Source organism: Acipenser ruthenus, chromosome 11 (genome assembly GCF_902713425.1).
Source record: "Acipenser ruthenus chromosome 11, fAciRut3.2 maternal haplotype, whole genome shotgun sequence".
Classification (NCBI taxonomy): domain Eukaryota; kingdom Metazoa; phylum Chordata; class Actinopteri; order Acipenseriformes; family Acipenseridae; genus Acipenser; species Acipenser ruthenus.
The window spans coordinates 22,977,126-22,997,857 of NC_081199.1; the positions used below are offsets into that span (position 1 = coordinate 22,977,126).

The 20,732-nt window shown below is 42.6% G+C and overlaps 1 protein-coding gene across 1 annotated transcript; it reads left to right on the forward strand.

The window, feature by feature from the left end:
• The first annotated feature begins 636 nt into the window (after nt 1–636).
• Nucleotides 637–19,439, forward strand: LOC117426107 (G-protein coupled bile acid receptor 1-like). Its single transcript, XM_034043405.3, has 2 exons — nt 637–799; nt 16,420–19,439. Exon 2 carries the CDS (start codon nt 16,525–16,527, stop codon nt 17,509–17,511), a length of 987 nt encoding a protein of 328 aa, XP_033899296.1. The 5' UTR covers nt 637–799; nt 16,420–16,524; the 3' UTR covers nt 17,512–19,439.
• The last annotated feature ends 1,293 nt before the right edge of the window (nt 19,440–20,732 follow it).

Below are 20,732 nucleotides of genomic sequence, written 5' to 3' on the forward strand. Positions count from 1 at the left end.
GCGCGAACCCGGGAATCTCTCGCACTAAAGCATAACGCCAATACCGTTGTACAAAAGAGCCGACTCCTTTGCAAGGAGCGTATATCGGGTTTCTGTCTTCGTGTGAGATTATGTCACCTACCAGTGTGTCACTGCTGCTGTTTCCCCAGTGCATGCTACAATATTTAAATTAGTATATTGGGGCTCTCTTCATTAACATGTTTTTTCTTAGTACATATGACAAAACGTGTACTTCATGAATTGTCATAACGAAAATGCAAATTGCGCTATGTTTGTGCTGCGACTGGCCCATCTTAGTGCCCCTTAGTTTATTCAAGCAAATTTACCGCTTTTAACACAAAAATCAGCATTAACATTTTTAGCATGTATCTGGAGTTAGAATGACAGCAAAATAATATGATAAAGGACAAAATAAATGCACTGGATGGTCAAAAAAGATTAACAGTGTGGTAAGCAGATGCCAGAGAATTATATTTCAAATTTAACATGTTTGTGAGATTCTGTTCAGCAATTCAATTAAGCTCTGTCTCTTTAAACAGCTTCAGCCGCAGCTACCCTCTGGATGAGTCTGAGCCTCTCAGACAGTCACCATATTTGAGAGACAGGAACTCATTAGCTTTTTGAGAATGCCTTAACGGCTCTGCTTTACAGTTGAGTTCTTCTGAGGTTGAAGAAGACAGCATTGATAATATACATAGGTAGCAGATGAATAATACAAGTTTGGAACCAATTTTTCACTTGGGGAAATGCTAAGAATGTCTGAACACAGATGTCTGAAGTTCTAGAGACTATAAGCAAGGTAAGAGTGCTTTAATCATACTTTTTATATACCTAATAATAAAATTGCATTCTCTAGTATTTCTTAAGAATGTTGTTAAACTCCATGGACCTTACATTGAAGACAATGAGAAAACCTTCTAGTTGAAAGGTTACTGTTTTAAGTTTTGTTAGTATTTCTAAATTCAACACTTTGACTATATTTCTATGCCACATTTTCTAAGTGAATTATAACAATGAGAACAGTATTAAACAAAATAAAAGAACTTCATTTATCTGAAACTTGTTACATTTACATTTTTGCATCGATCTGAAAAAATGCATAATAAATTGCGATGAAAGTTGATATTAACGTTATTTAGTTTTTGTGAGTATTAGATTTTTGCAGATATACTCTTTGACGGTACAATACATTTGTCCATCTGTATGGCTATCTGGAAAACTACTAATTAAATTAACATGAAACTTGGTATTAACTATATATAGTTACTGGGAGTATCAGATTGTGGGGGTATATGGATGTGTTTCTCTGTACATCAGTTCACTTGTTTGTCAGTCTTCACAATTACATAGGTCTTAAATACCGCTTATCCTATTTATTATTAAACTATTCGTTGTCATTGTTATACTATACTGTTATGTACATAGTGTTCATATACATATTGGTCATGCACTGATATTTCTAATTTACAGCCGTGACAGGGGTTATATGCTCCTGAAATACTTTGTTTAGGTGCTTGTGAATTGTGAGAAAATGGCTCTGGCTACAGTCTTGAACAAGAGCTTCCCTCACAACTCTGTGAGCGAGCGCTCCTCAACCATCAATGCCCCAGGCCTGGCTCTTTCTCAAGCAGAGATTGTGCTTTGTTGTGTGGGGATTTTGTGTGAAAATATCTATTTGGGGGCTATGTTTAGAAACCCTCTTAAAACAGTTGAGATGCTAATTATTTTCTAAATTAACCAAAAAAAGGGAAGCTCTCATTGCACAGTATATGTGTCAGCTATGCAGTATCTATAAAATTATGTTTCCTATAGAGAAAACAACAAAAACTTTCTTATATTTTGCCATGTAGTGTAGTATGTTTGGTAATGCTTTCCAGTTTCCACTACACTTCACTACAGTTTGTGACAAAAGTATTGTAACGACCATTCATTGCATTGTTATTTATTAAAAAAAACAAGCATATACAATACAATACTGACTCCGGTTAACTGATTTCAGCACAAATACATTTTTTTTTGTAATTTATTTTTTTGTTTGTTTATTTAGCAGACGCCTTTATCCAGGGCGACTTACAGAGACTAGGGCGTGTGAACTATGCATCAGCTGCAGAGTCACTTACAACTATGTCTCAACCGAAAGACGGAGCACAAGGAGGTTAAATGACTTGCTTAGGGTCACACAATGAGTCAGTAGTTAAGGTGGGATTTGAACCGGGGACCTCCTGGTTACAAGCCCTTTTCTTTAACCACTGGACCAAATGGCCTATTTTATATAATGTAGAACAGAAGAGCACCTCCTGAACTCAGGTGAAAGCACCGTAACAAAAAAATAAATAAAAAAACAGTATTTGAAACCTCAGAAGGATTACATGGACCCTAAAAAAAACTAACAATTTGAAACTACAGTGTTGTATGTATCCCCCTCATCGCATCCTATGGTTTCTCAAACCATTTCTATGCTGATGATGCTCAGATTTTCCTCTCCTTCCCCACCTCTGACTCCACCATCCCCTCCCATATCTCTACCTGTCTGTCTGCTAATTTATGCTCTGATAATATTATTACATTTTAACATGCAGCAAAAGAAATAAAACAAATTCACTACTTCATGAATACATATTTTTCCTCTTTGTTGTCAACAATAAATTTCAAAATAATTTAACACATCTTTTTAAAGCACAGCTGCTGTAAATGAGTGATAAAAACAAGGCTGTAAAATTAATTTCTTTGGTCTAGTAATACTTTGGAGACAATTTGGCTCATCTTTTTTTTACATTATTATTATTATTATTATTATTATTATTATTATTATTATTATTATTATTAATTAATTAATTAATTAATTAATTAATTAATTTATTTATTTCTTAGCAGACGCCCTTATCCAGGGCGACTTACAGTCGTAAACAAAAATACATTTCAAGAATCACAGTACAAGTAATACAATTAAGAGCAAGATAAATGCAATGACTTTGGTTCTAGCAAGTACAAGTATGACAAAATACGATTCAATAACGGGGCAGATGACAGTGTCAGTGATAGTTACATCAGGATATAATTAAATACAAAATACTACAGATTAAATAACACTTGACAGATTACAGTACTCTAAAGTACAGGATTAAATGCAGTAAAATAGGAGGCAGATAAGAGCAAGTAAAGCGCATTTAAGGAAGAGTGATAAGTGTCCAGAGGGAAAAAAAGAGGAGTTCTACAGGTGCTGTCTGAAGAGGTGAGTCTTGAGGAGGCGCCGGAAGGTGGTCAGGGACTGGGCAGTCCTGACATCTGTAGGAAGGTCATTCCACCACTGCGGGGCAAGGGTGGAGAAGGAGCGGGCTCTGGAGGTAGCTGGGTGCAGTCTGGTCAAGGCATTTGTAGGCTAGTACAAGAGTCTTGAACTGGATGCGAGCGGTGATCAGGAGCCAGTAGAGTGAGCGGAGCAGTGGAGTTGCATGGGAGAAGCAAGACAGAGAGAACACCAGGCGAGCAGCAGAGTTCTGGATGAGCTGGAGCAGACGGGTGGCAGACGCAGGGAGGCCAGCCAGGAGGGAGTTGCAGTAGTCTAGGCGGGAGAGTACCAGGGCCTGGACCAGGAGCTGGGTGGCGTAGTTGGTGAGGAAGGGTCGGATTCTTCATATGTTGCTCAGGAAGAATCGGCAAGTGTGTGCCAGAGTGGAGATGTGCTGGGAATAAGAGAGGCAGGGGTCCAGGGTGACTCTGAGGTTCTTAGCTGAGGAGGAGGGAGAGAGTGTGGTAGATTCCAGAGGAATGGAGATAGAGAGATCAGAGGAGGGAGAGGAGGAGGAGGGAAAGAACAGGAGGTCAGATTTAGAAAGGTTGAGTTTGAGGTGATGCGAGTGCATCCAGGAGGAGATAGCCGACAGACAGGTAGAGATACGGGAGGGGATGGTGGAGTCAGAGGTGGGGAAGGAGAGGAAAATCTGAGCATCATCAGCATAGAAATGGTATGAGAAACCATAGGATGCAATGAGGGGGATACAAACAACACTATAGTTTCAAATTGTTAGTTTTTTTAGGGTCTACGTAATCCTTCTGAGGTTTCAAATACTGTTTTTTTATTTTTATTTTGTTTGTTACAGTGCTTTCACCTGAGTTGAGGAGCTGCTCTTTTGTTCTACATTATATAAAATAGGCAAGATCAGCTAAAGTGTCTTTATAGAAATACCTCCATCTAGTAACGGATACTTTGGATTAAGTTTCCTTTTCTGTTGCTTGCTATACGCAGCTGCTCACTAGATGCTGGTGCTTGCCATTTTAAAGACACTTTGAATCATCTAGTCTACTTTATTTCTCTATGGCAGGCAACTAGAACTGAAGATTAACTCCTGAACTGATTATAAAAGCACCACAGAATTATCAGCATGCACGGCAGTACAATGCATGCGCACCTTATAGGATTTCCACTTTGTTTAATCCCAGCCGATTCTCCTCACTGCCTTCCAGCGTCCCTTAATAGCCAGAGGGCTGGTGGCTAAGTGGATATCTGTCGAGATGGCCCCTGTCATCTGGGTATAAAGGGACGATTGACCTCGTCATGGGATCACAGCTGTTGTGAGGATTGCTGCAGTAAAGCAACTTGGCATTGTAAAATTGGGGAGAGCAAAAGGGGCCAAATAATTGGGCACTCGAATCAACAACAGCAGCAGGCCAGTAAACCAATATGCTCATATATATGCTAAGTTTTATTTATTTTTCAGTACAATTTGTTTTTAATTTGTTGTTTTAGGGATATATTCCTGTAAGGTTAACAAATGCACCCCTGCAATCCTACGAATTTACAGTACAGTAGTTTACTGTAGATTTTTACTATGCATTACAATACTTAAGTTTCTGCTTGACTAAACTTTACTATGCTTTTTTAGTGGTATTGTTTGTCACCAAAAAACGGAACTCGTGTGTATTTGCTTTCAGCTATTACACTATATGATCGCTTTCATTGCCTGAGGTTTCCCAAGGCTATGACAATGTCAACCTGTCACAGCTGTCAGTTTCAAATTATAATAAAGAATGAGATCTCTTTATCAACCCAGTACAGGCACATGCAAGAAAAGGGTCTGGTAATGTGAAATCGGGTGCACAACACCGGTTTACTGGGAGTAGACCGGCACTGGATTTAAGCAGCAGTTTAACCAATGATGGTAGTGATGGGAGATTGTAGCCTCGGCCACAGAATAACAGCATACCTTGTTTAGGAAGTTCATGAATGCACCCGAGGTTAATGAGAAGCTCAAGGTGTAGAGTCCTGCACATTTATTGGATTTGTGTTACATATTTTTGCCTTATAAGCCCATGTAGAAAATAACATTTCCTGTAAAAAGGGTTTAGGGTTGGACGATAATGACATTTTCAGCTATCGATTATCGCCATTAAATTATCACGATAATCGTGATTTATCGGCCAAATACATAAAATATTAAAAATTCTTGTAATTGATCAAATTTATACTTGAGCAGCCTGACAACTGGCAGTCTAAGAGTCATTGAGTTTAGAAAAAATAAATAAAAATACAGTATGCGTTTTTAAATTCCTGGTGGGTGCCCAGAACAAACGTGAGTATAATAATACACCTATTGTAATTTGTATAATAATACATTACGTAGTTTTCCTGTAAAATAATACATATATTTTTCTTATTTAAACATTTATGTTAATTTGAGAACGTTTACCTGGAAGCATTTGTTTTCTTTACTTGTGTGGCGTCTGCCATTAAGAGAATCAAGCTAGGTTTTAAAAAAGATTTTTAATAAAATAAACCGCATATCCTTCCATTAAAAGTTAACTCTTCTATTTATGCAACTACCCGTTTTTATAATAGCAACTTTTAAAAATGTATTTTACAAATATTTGTGTTTTTATGTCAGAAAACCAGCCATGCTTTGCCCGTGTACAATTAGTTTATGCTTCACGCAAACAGTTCAGTGCCACGCCGCTTACTGCTCAATACAGAGCCGCTTCTTGCTTCATGTGTCACGGGTGATAATTATAGATAATGATTTTTTAACGCGATCAAATTATCCTGATTATTAATATTGTAGCGATCTCGGTTAACGCAGGCAGGTGCATTACACAGGTCGAAAGCAATCCACACACAGACGGAGGGCGGGCGCGAACCCAGGAGCTGCCGCACAAATGCATTGCTGATACCGCTGTACAAAGGAGCCAGCTCCTCTGCAAGGAGCGTATATCTGGCTCATGTCTTTGTGTGATTACGTCACCTACCAGCCCTGCTGCTGCTGCCCCCCGTGCTCGCCACACTCCCCTCTGCCAGCCTCATATCCGCCCTGGACTTGCTCACCACGGTACAGTCCGACGAGTGGGTGCTGGGGTACTTGCGTCCACTTCTAACACCAATGTAGTGTTTCGGTTAACGCAGGCAGGCGCATCACACAGGGCAAGGCATTCCACACACAGGCACTAGCATAGCACCGGTTTTGTTTTGTTTACAATATTTGTTGCAAACTGCAGCAGAACTCAATGGCAGTGCTTCAGAACACAGCGGAGCTCGGGCACAGGAATATCGCAAGTGCACGTCCAGCGATCTTTTAAAAACTGCATCTGCACAAGCATGGAATAATGTGGGGATACAGAATTCTATGGGGTAATATTACAGAAATCTGCTTAACACCTGTCAGAACAATTTGCTTTTGAGATATATGCCTCGGTTCGAATGTCAGTGAGTGAAGTTTTTCCATACATGAACAAAGATAAGTAAAGGTGTTAAATCTGTCAGCATTTTTAGACAGAAGCATGCTTGGATTTAGTCTATGAACTAAGGCTTTCCTACACAGAATTTTAACTTTTTATGAAATGCCGATTAATCAAAACTAAAAACTTGATATTGGCCTTTATTTAAACAACTGTTGTATTAGTAGAAATTGGTTATATTGGTAGAAAACAGATAAACGGAATTTACCATTTTTGTGAAACTATAGTTTTTAGAAGCATTGGCCCTACCAAAAATTATTTAAATGCGCCTGTATTTAAACAACCAATGTTTGTTAACCAATAAAATATTTTTTTGATATGCGAGTTGCGGTGTTTCCTTTACTTTCTTTATTTTTATTTATTTATTTTTTTTAAATTTAGTCGTCGCCAATTTTTTACCCCGGTTTTCTCCCCAATTTAGTATGCTAATTATTATCCGTATCCTCAGCTCACTGCTCGCAACCTCCCCTTTGACTTGGGAAACGGCAGCTGGAACACACGGTCTCCGAAACGTGCTCCTGCCAAGCCGTCATTTTTTGCACTGCGGATCCACAGCGATGCCACCAGACCTATAGTGCCGGAGGACAACACAGATATGGCGGCTCCGCTGCAGAGCCATAGGTGCCCTATCGGCCACAAGGGTGAGCCGTGGATTCCCCTGCCAACTTAAGCCCTCCCTTCCTGGGCAGCGCTCGGCCAATTGTGCGCCGCATCCTAGGAACTCCTGGTCACGGTCGGCTGTGACATAGTCTGGATTTGAACTTGCGATCTCCAGGCCATAGGGCACATCCTGCACTCTGCCCGGAGCGCCTTTACTGGATGCGCCACTTGGGAGCACCCCCTACTTTATTTTAACATATTTTATTTTAACAGAGGAAAGCATGATATTCACTCTAAGATAATGCTCAATGTTAAGCAGGATTCATGCCTGTTCTATATTCTGTGGCTCTCTACACATGCTGTGGTGATAACAATTCTGCATGCAGTTCAACCAGGTCTCTGTGATTGAATTATTACAGATAAAGTAATCTTAAGGATATCTGCACTAACTTAAGAAATACTAAAATAAAATTAAATTCTTGCTTAAGTCTGGTCAAGAGATCGCAGTATTTACTGGTGTCTAAAAGTAGGGTGGGTGAACAGAGCGTGATCTTATTCATCCCCTATGGGAAGGACTGTGTGTGCTGCAGCAGTTTTTAAATCAATGTAAAATTATCTCAGTAATCATCAATCGAAAAACATATACATATATTAATAGAACTTTTTGTCCACTACACATCTGTCTTAAAATATTTAAGTATGTTTGAGTAGTTTTATGTTTACAGAGCTCTAAAGTCACTACATATCGCAAGAGACAATGATAATAATTATGTCTGAAAATATTATATAAAGCTCACAAAATATTCTTAGGATTGTACAATTCACCAAGATTATATTCAGCACAAAAAAGCATACTTTTCAAAGTGGAGTTTATTGTATAACAGTGCCACGCCCTCCTGATTGTCTTGGCAGAATGACAGATGTGTTCCCTTTCAATTCGAAGACGACCACCAACGACATTATGTATGGGATATGCCTGCCCATTGGGTAGGTAATTTCTGAGCTCTCTATACCAGAGCTGCCGATAGGCCCCTTCCTGGGATGACACACTCGGTCCTGCCCACTGAGGGATTAAAACCCTCATCCTGAGGAAGTCATTTCTCCTTCTCAAGACTGTACGGTAAGACCTCTGTGTTGAGCTGAGCGTGTTGATAGAAAAGAGCTTCTCGAGTTGAGTCGAGTCGATTGTATTTCAATTGCATTCGTGCTGAAAGCTGGCTCACCACTTTCCCGGAATCAACGACTCTGAAAAAGACAGAGCCTTTCGCCTTTCTGTCTTTCAGCAGCCTCGCTTGCGTGGTAGGCCGTTCTTTGTTATCTGTCTGTCGTGCGTGAGCGACTGCCTGTGCAGTCACCCTCGGTGCCCACCGCTACAGCACTAGTGCACAAATGCACAGTGCTGCATGGTACACGGGCATGTAGTGCTCACGGTACTTGGTACGCACAGTGCACATGGTGCACGGTACACACAGAGTTCGGTGCACGTATCAGTGCCAGATAAGCATGGTGCTCGGTACAACCGGTGCACGCGGTGCTCAGTGCAGGTGGTGCAAGTGGTGAGCATGGCACAAGGTGCCCTCTGGTGCTTAGTGCACTAGATGCGTAGTGCCCCGGTGCTTCCGTGCACATAGTGCTCAATGCACCCGGTGCTCCCGGAGCATTGCTCACTTGTCAAGCATGACACAAGGCGCTTAGCGCCCCACTGCTTGGTATGAACAGTGCTCAGTGCACCCTCCGTGCCTGGTGCTTATTGCACTCGGTGCGTGTGGTACTAAGTAAGGATGCTCGGTACACCCGGTACGCACTTGTTTAATACACTCGGTGTGCACGGTGCTACACTAGGGTTCCCGGAGCACTTGGTGCCTGGTACCCTTGGTGCTCACAGCTCCAGTGAGCTAGTCCTGGCAGTGCATGTTACTCGGTGCACACAGAGCCAATTGCGCACAGCACTCCAGTGCTTGCTGCGCTTCGGACGCATAGTGCTCAGTGCAATTGGCGATCATAGCTCCAGTGCATGCACAACATTAACAAGCACCATGTCGAGCATCCAAGGGTTCCACCCCTGCACATCGTGCGGTGTGAACCTGCCACTCCAGGACAAGCATTTGCCCTGCGTGCAGTGCTTGGGAGTCCAACATGTCCAGGAAGCTATGGGCAGAGAGAATTTTTGCGACCTATGTGCAGCTCTTCAGCCCAAAATACGTTGCCGTAGGCTCAACAGGGCCATGGGGTTAGACGCTGAGTCTCCCATGGCCCCACCACCGCTCCTTCCGCTCTTGCAGAGCCCCTCGCAGGAGCCTTGACCTCGCAGCCGCTCCCCCTCCCCCCAGATGAGAAGGGTGAAGTGTTCGAAACAAGCAAGGGACATTATTTACTTGAAGGAGCAGATGACACAGGTCCTTGAGCTTCTGTCTAGGCAGCAAGTTCCTGCGGCTCTGCTGCTACCTGCACCAGCCCCGGCCACTGACCCTCCAACGGGAGCCCAAGCCGAGCCTAAATCGCAGCCATTGATGGCGGAGGAGGACATGCTATCGTTAGCGGCCTCCTGGGATGACTCCCTCCCCACTGAGATGGAGGAAGAAGGGGAACCAGCGCCATTGACCGTGACAGAACCTAGCTCAGAGGTTGCCTACGAGTCTAGTTTGCCACTGTTTCCCAGCTCTATGCCGGCACTGAGGGGCATGAAGCAAGCTTCTTCCAGATCCCCTGGACAACACTGACCGTATTCCGGACACAGGCAGCGGCTCCTGCGGTGCAACTCTTCCCCAGTTTCCTGACTTACTGGAAGTACGCTCCTCTTGGGACCAACCGGCGTCAGTGCCGAGTGTGTTGAAGCAAGCTGCTAGGCTTGCTGCATTAGAGGACGCAGAGAAACTTTGGCTGTCAAGTTTCCCTCCGGTTGACTCCACCATTGAGGCCTTGGTTAAGGCTCCGCCGGTGAGTGGATCGCCCAGAGGCCCCATGTGCCCTAACCCTCAATGTAGGGTTACGGAGACACACCTAAAGAGGGCTTATGCAGTGGAAGCACAGGCAACTTGCCTAGTTAACATGGTGAGTATTCTCACCACGTACCTGGATGGCGTGCTCACGGAGACCCCGCTCCCAGAGCTGATGGCCACGGAGCTCCGCCTCATATCTAGTACGCTGCTCCAGATGTCCGGCCTTCAAGGGCAAGCCCTAGGCCGAAGCCTGGCAAGCCTGGTGGTAGCTCACAGACAGCTATGGCTGTCGCAAGGTTGGGTACCTGATGCGGATATGGCGGCGTTATTAGATGTGCCGATATCCCCATGGCATACATTTGATCCAGCTGTGGAGGAGATCCTACAGCTCTCCCTCCAGCAGTGCAAGGCATCTCGGCAGGTGGCTGCTCTGCTCCCTCCCCGCGCCCCAGCGCAAAGTAGGTCAAGTCCCTCGGGCGAGGACCATTACAAGAACGGTCCCAGTGGCGACAGAAAACTGAACCCCTCCACAGATCGCCAGGAACGCATGCCGCGGTTCGTCTGCGCAACAGCGTTCCAGGAGGCAATTCCAGGGCCATCGTTCTAGGCAGCCGCCTCAGAGAGCTCTGCCCCAGCCTCAGCAGAAGCCCTGAGGGCCTGCGGCCTCAGACCCCCTTTACCGTACAACAGTTGCAATATTGGCACGCTTGCACCTCAGATACCTGGGTGCTCGCTACCCATGCTACTGTTGTAGTCATGATTGTCATGTCATCCATGTATGTTCTAATTGGTGGCAGTCACATTCCAGAAGCCAAGCGTTCTCCTCCCACTACCCATTTTGACTCCCTAATAATTACTTCCATTGCCATGGTAAAAGCCAGTGGAGAAATTATGCATCCTGCCATTATTCCAATTTCTAGACATTGCCATGCAGTGGTGAATTCTGAAGTTGAAAAACAAAATTGCAAATCTCAGTAGGCTTTCACTAAGTTTGTTATTGTCCTCGGTACATGAAAAAATCAAATGCTGCCCAAAGAAGCTCATGTGGTACTGAACCGTATGCATTAGATAAATCCAGGAATGTCACATGGAGCTCCTTCCTCTCCTTTTTAGCTGTTTGAATTCGCTGCCAGGTCACACTGATGTGCTCTAAGCATCCTGGGAAACCTAGAATACCAGCTTTCTGTACTGAAGTGTCAATTAAGCAGTTCTTCAATAGGTAAGCTAACAACCTCTGTGCAACAATGCTGAAGAAAATCTTGCCTTCCACATTTAACAGGGAAATAGGGTGAAACTGACCGATACTCATAGAATCTCCCCACCTGCTCGGCGCCACGCTCTTGGTACCTGTTTCATGCTACTTTCATACATTTCCACAGGATTCGTAGAACACCAGGGGCACTCTTGTACACTCTGTACAGAACTCCATTAGGCCCAGTAGATGATGACGCCCTTGCCTTTTTCACAGCTTGCTCGACTTCTTTCCACTTAGGTGTGCAGTCCTCCATTTGGCATTCTGATTGATAGGTGGGATGTCTGAAGGAATCGACATAGGCTCCTGCCTTTTTGAATCTGTGTGCTCCAGATATCTGTCCAGCTCAGACTTAGTTGCTTTTAGTGTGCCATTTTCTTCCCTGGTGAATAACTTCTTTACAAATTTGAATGGGTCTTTATAAAAGTTAGTTCTCGCACGCTTCTTCTTTTTGCAGCGTTTCCGTAGGTGCTCAGCTCTACACAATGTTGCAAGCTTATCTTTTATTACCCTTTTTTTAATAGATTGAGTGCCTCCGACTTTGTTCTGCTCTTCTCCATTGCTTCCTCAGCTGTCTCCTTTCTCTAACTAAGTGCTCAATCTCCTGCTCCCATTTAGACTTTACAGGAATAGTTTGTACTTACTCCTTTCTTTTTTCAACTCCAAACCGCTCGATTCCATATGCGTAGATGGTATCCCCAAATTTATCCAGCTTCTTTTCAACTGTTCCACTTAACCTTTCCAATGCAAAGCAGAGATCTGTGTTTACTGTGTCCCATGCAGTTTTCTCACAAGCTCTTGGCCATTTAACTCCAGGCTTGTGCCCGTTGAGGTTCTTTTCTCTCTTATGCTGGTTTGTCTGACCGGGTTCACAAGGATCATTAGGTTCATCACTGTGTTTATGCAAGTCCTCCTCTCATCTATTACAGGGGTGCTGATATCCTGTGAACTGTGGTTTGCTTCCTGTCGCTGGATTTCATTCGACTGACTTGATTAACTTCGTAAGAAGTACTGATCAATGTGAAGCCCTTGTCCCTTCTCCCTCAAGCGGGAATCTTCAAAGCCCTACCCGTTGTCACTTTGCTCCAGCCACAGACACAAACCTGGGGCTCCATGTCTTTGCTAATTGCAAAACTTGAGCTAGTCCTTGCAAAGTACTCTCTGTTCTCATATCCGTTTCCTTTCCTAACCGTGTTGTCAAACCGTGAGTCATCTTCCGCCCCACTCTCGCAGATTCTAGGGGTATTTTTCTTTTTAATTTCTTAGAAGCCTTGGGCGGATGTCTCCAGCATCCTGTTTCATTTGAAAACACAGAGCTGGATACTGCCAGCTAGGGTGGCTAACCCCTGCCAGCCCCAATGTGGTCTATTTCCTCCTCCAGGCTGTCACAAAGTATTTTCCTCGTCGCCAGCTGCACTATTCACAGCAGTCACTGGACGTATCCAGATCTTCATGATTTCCATTACAAGAGAGTAGGTGTTAAAACTTCATGCTGATATTGGACTCGGCTCTCGCCAAGATAAGCACCAGCTAAGACATAGCTTCTTTTGCTGTAAACTAATGTGATCCATCTGCGTTTCCTTCCATCTGATGATGTACATATCTCTGGGGTCTTCAAGTGGGCACCTTCCAACTTTGGTGTGACATGACGAGTCTTCGAAGCACACTGAAGCTCTGCTCAGATCAGAGCCTGGATCAGATCCCTTTAGTACAACCGGCCCCTGAGGCAGTGTTGAGCGCTAGAGCGGGTGTGGCATCATGCAGATTTAATGAGATGGATGAGAATTGCCCTTAAAATATATATCTAGAAATGTTGCGGTTTCCCCACAATTAAAATACTGGAGATAAATACAGTTTGGGTATTAAAGTGATACTAGTATGTATTGGCATAAGAAAATGGGTGTTTTTTTAAAAAGTATTTTCAGCTTCCATCCACTTAAAATATGCAGATGTAGTTTGAACCTCAAACTGCAGTGTAGCGACGATAATATAAACAACACCGAGCTCCAGACAATGAGTTTCAAACTTTAAACACGTTCCTGTTTTCAGGTAAGAAATCAACTTTACTATGATGAATACAATAATGTTTGTTATGATAATTGTTTATTTATTAGTTTAAAAATGTTTAGTAAAATGTGGCCAAGAGTGAGTTTTTGGAACATTGATAAATAGAGATGCAAGAGTCTGTGCGATGTATTTAAACATGAAAAATAATTTAGAATCAGTACTATATAGTTATTAATTTGGTATAATAATTGTGTAAAACATTCTTGGTAATGTATTTAGTTGTTATTAATGTCTATATTTATTAGCATAAGGCACAAAGGTCATTTTGCTGTTTTAAGTTTACTGTTTCAATTTAAAATGAAAAGTTAAACTGTAAGTAGCCAGAAACCTCAATGTGAACATTAGTAAATAACACATGCTATTGTGAATTACAAACTTAAAACATTTTCATGTGTTTTGGATATAGCAACGTAGTGCATCCTCCTCTATATTTGTCTATCCGTTTGCCATTTTTTCCCAACATTATTGTGATCTCAGGGTGTATACAAATTTGTCAGCATGGGTCTTTAAGCTACGCACCACGTATGTTCACTTCTCATTGGTCAGTTTCCCTAGTTACGGTGGGTGCAGCTCCAGGATTGGATCAACATTAGGGATCGCAGCTCCAGGATCCATTACGAATCAGTGGAGCCTGATCCAGATCCTCGTAGTAAAACACCATCTCATGATCCGGCTCCAGTGATCCCGGATCTGATCCCATTTTTCTTCCCATTGACTTCTATATTGACTAGTGGTTATACCAATAAATTATCGTAAAATAAAAGTTTTCGTACTCCTGCAATGTGAGGGGGACATTTCCCCATCATTGAAAAAGTGAGGGGGGCCATGTCCCCTGTGTAAATTACGTCTACGTTCTCAACATTGCTCTTTTTTTCCAACTGCAACTCCCGCACCACAAATCAGGCAAATACACTTGTCTTTTAGTCTTGTTAACAAAAACTCATTTTCCCACTCTTTGTGGAAATAGTTTTTTGTCTCTTTTGGATAGACCTGCTTCTGCATCCATGATTCACGCTGAACCAATGAGGTGTATGAAATAAAATAACTGCGTGTGCGTTCCAACTCGGTAACTAAACATAAGATTCCAAAACTGCTGATAGGCCTGTATTGTTTATTATGAAGTGTGTGTGTGTGTGTACTTCAATACTTGTCAGGAGCTACTTTTATTTATTTATTTTTATAAATGTAGTAGTCGCCAATTGATTTTAGCCCATCTTGAAATATCTGATTGTAGTTTAGGCTCAGGTCACCGCTACCACCCCTGCGCTGACTCGGGAGTAGCGAAGACGAGCACACACTGTCCTCTGAAACGGTAGATGTCAGCCGACCGCTTCTTTTCACTCTGCAGGCCCACCATGCAGCCAACCCAGAGCCACAGCATGGGAGGATAACGCAGCTCTGGGCAGCTTACAGGCAAGCCCGCAGGTGCCCGGCCAGTTGACAGAGGTCGCTGGTGCGCGGTGAGCCGAGGACACCCTGGCCGACCTAAGCCCCCCCCCCCCCCCCCCCCCCCCCGGGTGGCGCTCGGCCAATTGTGCGCCACCCCCTGGGAACTCCCGTCCATGGTCGGCTATGGAATAGCCTCGAACCAGCAACCTCCAGGCTATAGGGTGCATCCTGCACCTTTACCGGAGGTGCCACTTGGGAGCCCCAGGAGCTACTTTTAAACCACCGGCGACCCCTGCTTTAGTAGTTAGGGATTGTTTAATCTCTTTATACCTTTCATTGTCTCATTTAGTCTTTCTATTAACACCAAATCGTGCCAGTATGTTTTCTTGTATTCTTAAAGTACAAAGAGCTAACCAAACAATGCCTGTACACCTTAAATGTATTGCCATCACTTTGTAGCTCACATTTTCCTACATAAAAGATGAGCAAATCCAATTAACAAATTATGTTAAGGTGTGTTTAATTTGTAATGGTATTTTTTTCATGCTATTTGTTAATACAATTTTTTTTAAAAGCATGTCATAGGTTTAATTATCTGATCAAATGGGACCCCAGGTCTAAGTGTTTATAATATGACCTTTTTGGCAATACAAGGCTGTGGCAAAGTGCCCCCCTGTGTATGTTATATGTTACGTGTTGTGTGTAAATGTTGGTGTATAGGCATTGGTACACGGGATATAAGCGGGTTTGTGTTTCACGTGTGTTTAAATTGTATATTTGTATTTAGGCACGGGGATGGCACATCACATCATGTGCAAGTAAAAAGTAATAATATGTGAGCACGGGGAATTGCACTTTAATTAATTCACGTGCAGTTGTACCGAGATTCCAATTGAATGATTGACTAGCAATCGAGTCTCGGTACAACTGCATAAAAGCTGCATGTTTTCACGCACTGGTGGTTGGGTGTTCGGTGAGTGGAGAACGGGTGTGGAGAAGAGTAAACTAAAATAAAATAAAGTAAAGTAAATTGATAGTGGTTTCACTCACCGTGTTTGTGTGTCTGTCCGTGTCCGTTTGTCTGTATAGTCTGTTTTGTTTATCTGTTTTATTTTGGCCTAAAGTGCCGTGTCCGGTGTTTTTGTTACAACCGTTTATTTTCTGTCTGTTTATTCATTAAATGCTGAGCGAAAGCATTCGCTCAGCTCCACCAAACTCCACCTCTCTCTGTCGTTTGTGTTCCTGTTTCTGCCGTGACGTCACCGCCCACTCAGCTACCTGTCACAAAGGCATAGCAATGTTTCTTGTCTTTGACATAGGGGCCACACAGTGTTTTTGGTCACTCCAATGAAAAATCATAAACACCCTTTTATTAGGAAATTAATTGCAATCATATAAAGTATGACAAAGTATCCCTTTAAATTTGTTCTTTTTTTCCCTCAACAGGAGTTTTTAAAAGTTGACTTGATGATTCATTAATTGGATAAGAGACAGGAAAAAAGCAAAACCCTGCAGGAAAGGCTTTTCCAGAAGCCGAGATTCTATCAAATCATGGCATGCAACGAGTCAAATCACAGCAATAAGTCTTCAAGCCCAGAAATGTACCTTATCATCTGGCTCGCCTTTCCCCTCTCCACGGTCATAATCCTTGCCAACCTTCTCATCATCATAGGCATCATCTACAACCGGAAGTTACACAACACCCCTAATTACTTCTTCCTCAGCTTGCTGTTTGCCGACCTGTGTACGGGACTGGCTCTGCCTTTCATTCCCAGCATGAGCCTGGAACGACACATGAAATTCAGCAATTGCCTCATCCTGCACATTGTCCCCAACTTCCTCTTGTTGTCCTTCCTCTTCAACTTGGTCATGGTGCATTACGAGCGTTACTTTTGCATCGTCCATCCTCTGCAGTATAGTAACTTCTGGGTTCACCGCTACGTCCCTTTGGCTTTACTGACTGTCTGGATTTTGCCCCTCCTTTATGCCTCCTTGCCTGCTTTTGGGTGGAACAAAATATCTCCAAACCAGAGTTGTGAAGATTGCTTCTACAAGTACATCTTCCCTCGTGAATTCATCTACCTTGAGGTCTATGGCTTACTGATCCCGGCCATACTGGCCATCATCTTTATGAACGTCAGGGTGCTGTGGATCACAAGGTCACAGGTGATGGACATCTGCAAGCTCCACAGGTCTGTGCAAAGGGACGAGCCCTCGGACAAGGAGCACAGGATGAACATGCGCTATGCTAAGTGTGTGGCCGTTGTGTCTTTCATTTTCATAGTCTGTTGGGTTCCTTACATTGTCTACGTGAACGTCTCTATCATCGCTCTGTGGGAATCCAGCACAGAACCCAAAACACACATCATTCTCTCCTGCACTGGGATAGGAAGCATGGCTGTAATACCAGTGGTCTTAGGGTTTGGGAACCGGCAATACACAAAGCCCATTAGAAAAGGTTTAAGGAAACTTTGGGACCGCTGCAGAAAGGGAAATGGCACAAAGGATGTTACTAATGTTGAGCTAGTTTTGGACTGAAACAACGGTTTTGTAGCTGACGTGGTAAGGTGGCTTCTTATTGAGTTGACAGAGGAGTCCATTTAATAGGTGATCGATGGTGGATCTTGAAGAGCAACAGAAGATATTCCAGAAGCATCCTGTATGTTTGTTACAATTATGCATAGAAGGCAGTGCTCTAGATGTGTTTTTTGTTTGTGTGTAAATGCTCTTGAAGCCATAGATGTTCCTGGAGCCTTTGTCAATGAACAAAGAAACGGCAACTTAAGAGTTTAGTGAACATTCCCCCAGAAAATCATATTTTCGTGTAGAATTGTATTTGATTGTGGAGCACTGCAGTTTTAAACTCTGCACTGTAATATATCGCATGCTCATATCAGCAAGAACGCATTTTTGTGCATATAACACGGAACACACAAGTATCACACTGGTGTAAAACCAGCACGAAGTGTAATTATTAGATATTTTCTCTCTACCATCCCCGTATCACCCGTGATCACCCTATTTATACACTAGGGGCTGGAGCCTTAATTAATCATTTAATCACTTATTCAATTCACGACTCCAGCCACATTCCCACGTGTTTTTCCAGGGAGGATTTTAACTTCCTCCCTGTCACCCATTATTCCACACACACACACACATACCAGCATAACTTTTAATCTGCACGTGAAGTGAGGGTTAGGTTTAATAAAAACCTGATTTAATTTGCTAAATGTTACTACAGTAACAATTTGAACCGATTTCAAGCATATGATCATCCATAGGGCTCTGGTGTTTGATTAATCATCCATAGGGCTGCAACTAGTGTTGCAGTTTTAGCTGACCTATTATATATTATTTACTAACAGTTAACAGAAAATAATGTACATTAACATGTTTATTAGCTGTTTGTTAACAGTTAATAAATAAAAAAATGGCCCTTAAAATAAAGCTTGACACAAACTCTCAACACTTCTATAATCATACAGATATGTTAATGTGATTTTCTTACACTCACTACATTAATCTTTCTTTTAACTTACATACATTATATTTGTATGTCTTTGTGCACATTTGTTTTTACTTTTCATGTACATACTATGTATTCTGGACACTTGACCCCACTTACTAAATCGGTAATGGCTAAGAGGAGGAGGCTGTGTGGTCCAGTGGTTAAAGAAACGGGCTTGTAACCAGGAGGTCCCCTGTTCAAATCCCACCTCAGCCACTGACTCATTGTGTGACCCTGAGTAAGTCTACAAATACTACATTGGTAAATGGAAACATTTTCATAATTTGACCTGTCATGGTATCACAATAGCATGAATGAACACACACTGGCAAGCCATTGCAGTACTGTGCTAACATATCCATACCAATGTGCTACTGTATCAGGACCACTGTGCAATACTTATACCATATCCATTGTGTTGTCATTGAAGGCTAAGGCTGTGTCCCACCTCAATTTCTTTACACTAATACCCAGGTAATTCAATGTAATGGTACCCCAGTGGTATTTTTTAAACCATTTTCTGTCATGTTTTAATACAGTATTATGTATATGTTGTATTAGTATTTATTTTTTATCCCAAGAACCAGTTGCAAATTGGTCTCTGGATATTACAGTTTGTATTCCTTTATAATGAGCTGATAATGGTGTCTCCTGGCTAATACATGTATCTGAATGAAGAAAAAGGAGAAGGATTGTGTTTGCCGTTGTTTCTTTCTCCTTATGCAGCAGTTCTCATTGATGGTAGTGTGGTAGTGGCATGCCTTTCTGATCTCATTCTATAGTAATCTAGTGTCATGATGACTATCCCACCCCAAAGATCTCTCTGTACTTGAAATCCAGACATGCATTGGAAATGTATTTGAAGCCACAAGGTCAAATTCCTACCCCTTTAGCAACTGCAAGTTGAGTAAATGAGAAATCTCGAAACAGAATAAAAATTTCAGAGGGGGCAGCAAGTCGCTAATCTGGTTTGAGGATTCTTTTCAGGAGATGCCTCTGTGGTTAAAAAAGCACATTAGTTCTAAAGCCAGGAAAAAAGAATCTAAGAAAAAAATGATGCTCCAAATTTTAACCATAGTTGAAAAAGAACACTGCTTACGTAATACCAATTCTCACGCAGGGACAGACGTCTCTGTGTTTCCAGAGATATCGTCATGACTGGCATTTGTCCTTTGACTGTTTTCATTTATTCAATAAGTAAGATGACAGCATGATTATGCTGTATTTATTTAAGGATATGACAGGATAGGTGTGGCCCAGGATCTCGACCTTCGACTGAGGTGCCGCGTTCTCTGACATCGCAGACGGGATGACGGGACCCAATGGAAAATGCAAAGGAGGCAAAGGGAGAAGGAGCAGGAATGAAACTTTCCAACAGATGAATGGAAGCAAGTCCAGCTTTTAAGTGATTTTGGTTAACCAATGAGGGTTGATGGGGGCTGTAAACTCGCCTCTATAATCGTGTCAAGCCTGTAAAAACGAAATTTAAGTGCCACACACTATACTCAAATAAACAAAAAATATTAATGAACTTATGAAATATTAATAACACTATGTAACACAATTTTTGTTCCTGAGTAGTAAGTGTTATTTCCTAATTGCTTATGCCTCAAAAGTATAGAAAATGGCTATTATTCCCCACAAACTTTGCTTTTGTGACCAGGTGTGGCAATGTGCCCCGCCCCTGTGTGCATATTATGTGTTGTATGTTGCGTGCGTGTGTTAATGTTGGTGTATAGTCATTGGTACACGGGATATAAACGGGTCTGTGTTTCACGTGTATTTAAAAAAGTGTAGATTTGTATTTAGGCACGAGGAGGGCACAAATCACTTCATGTGCTGGTTAAATGTAATATGTGAGCACGGGGTTGCACAGAATTAATTCACGTGCTGGGATTCAAGTGAATAATTAATTAGTAATTGAATCCCAGCACAACAGTATATATAGAGACACGTAGCATTCAGTCGGGGTTGGGTGTTCGGTGAGTGGAGAACGGGATTGGAGACGGAGGTAATTGTGAATATATAAAAGTGAGTAGTTAGAGTTTTCACTCACCGTGTTTGTTCGTCTGTCTGGAGGTCAGGAGACCATTCCCCAAGCAGCCTTTCCGCTGCCAGGACTGCCCCGGCTGAAGGAGTCAGTCTGGTAGCTGTCAGCACGTCTGCTGACAGCATGGCCAGCCTTGGGCCCACTGAAGCCTCCCTTCCCAGCACGAGACTTTGTCCTGGACTGCTGGATTTTTAAGGG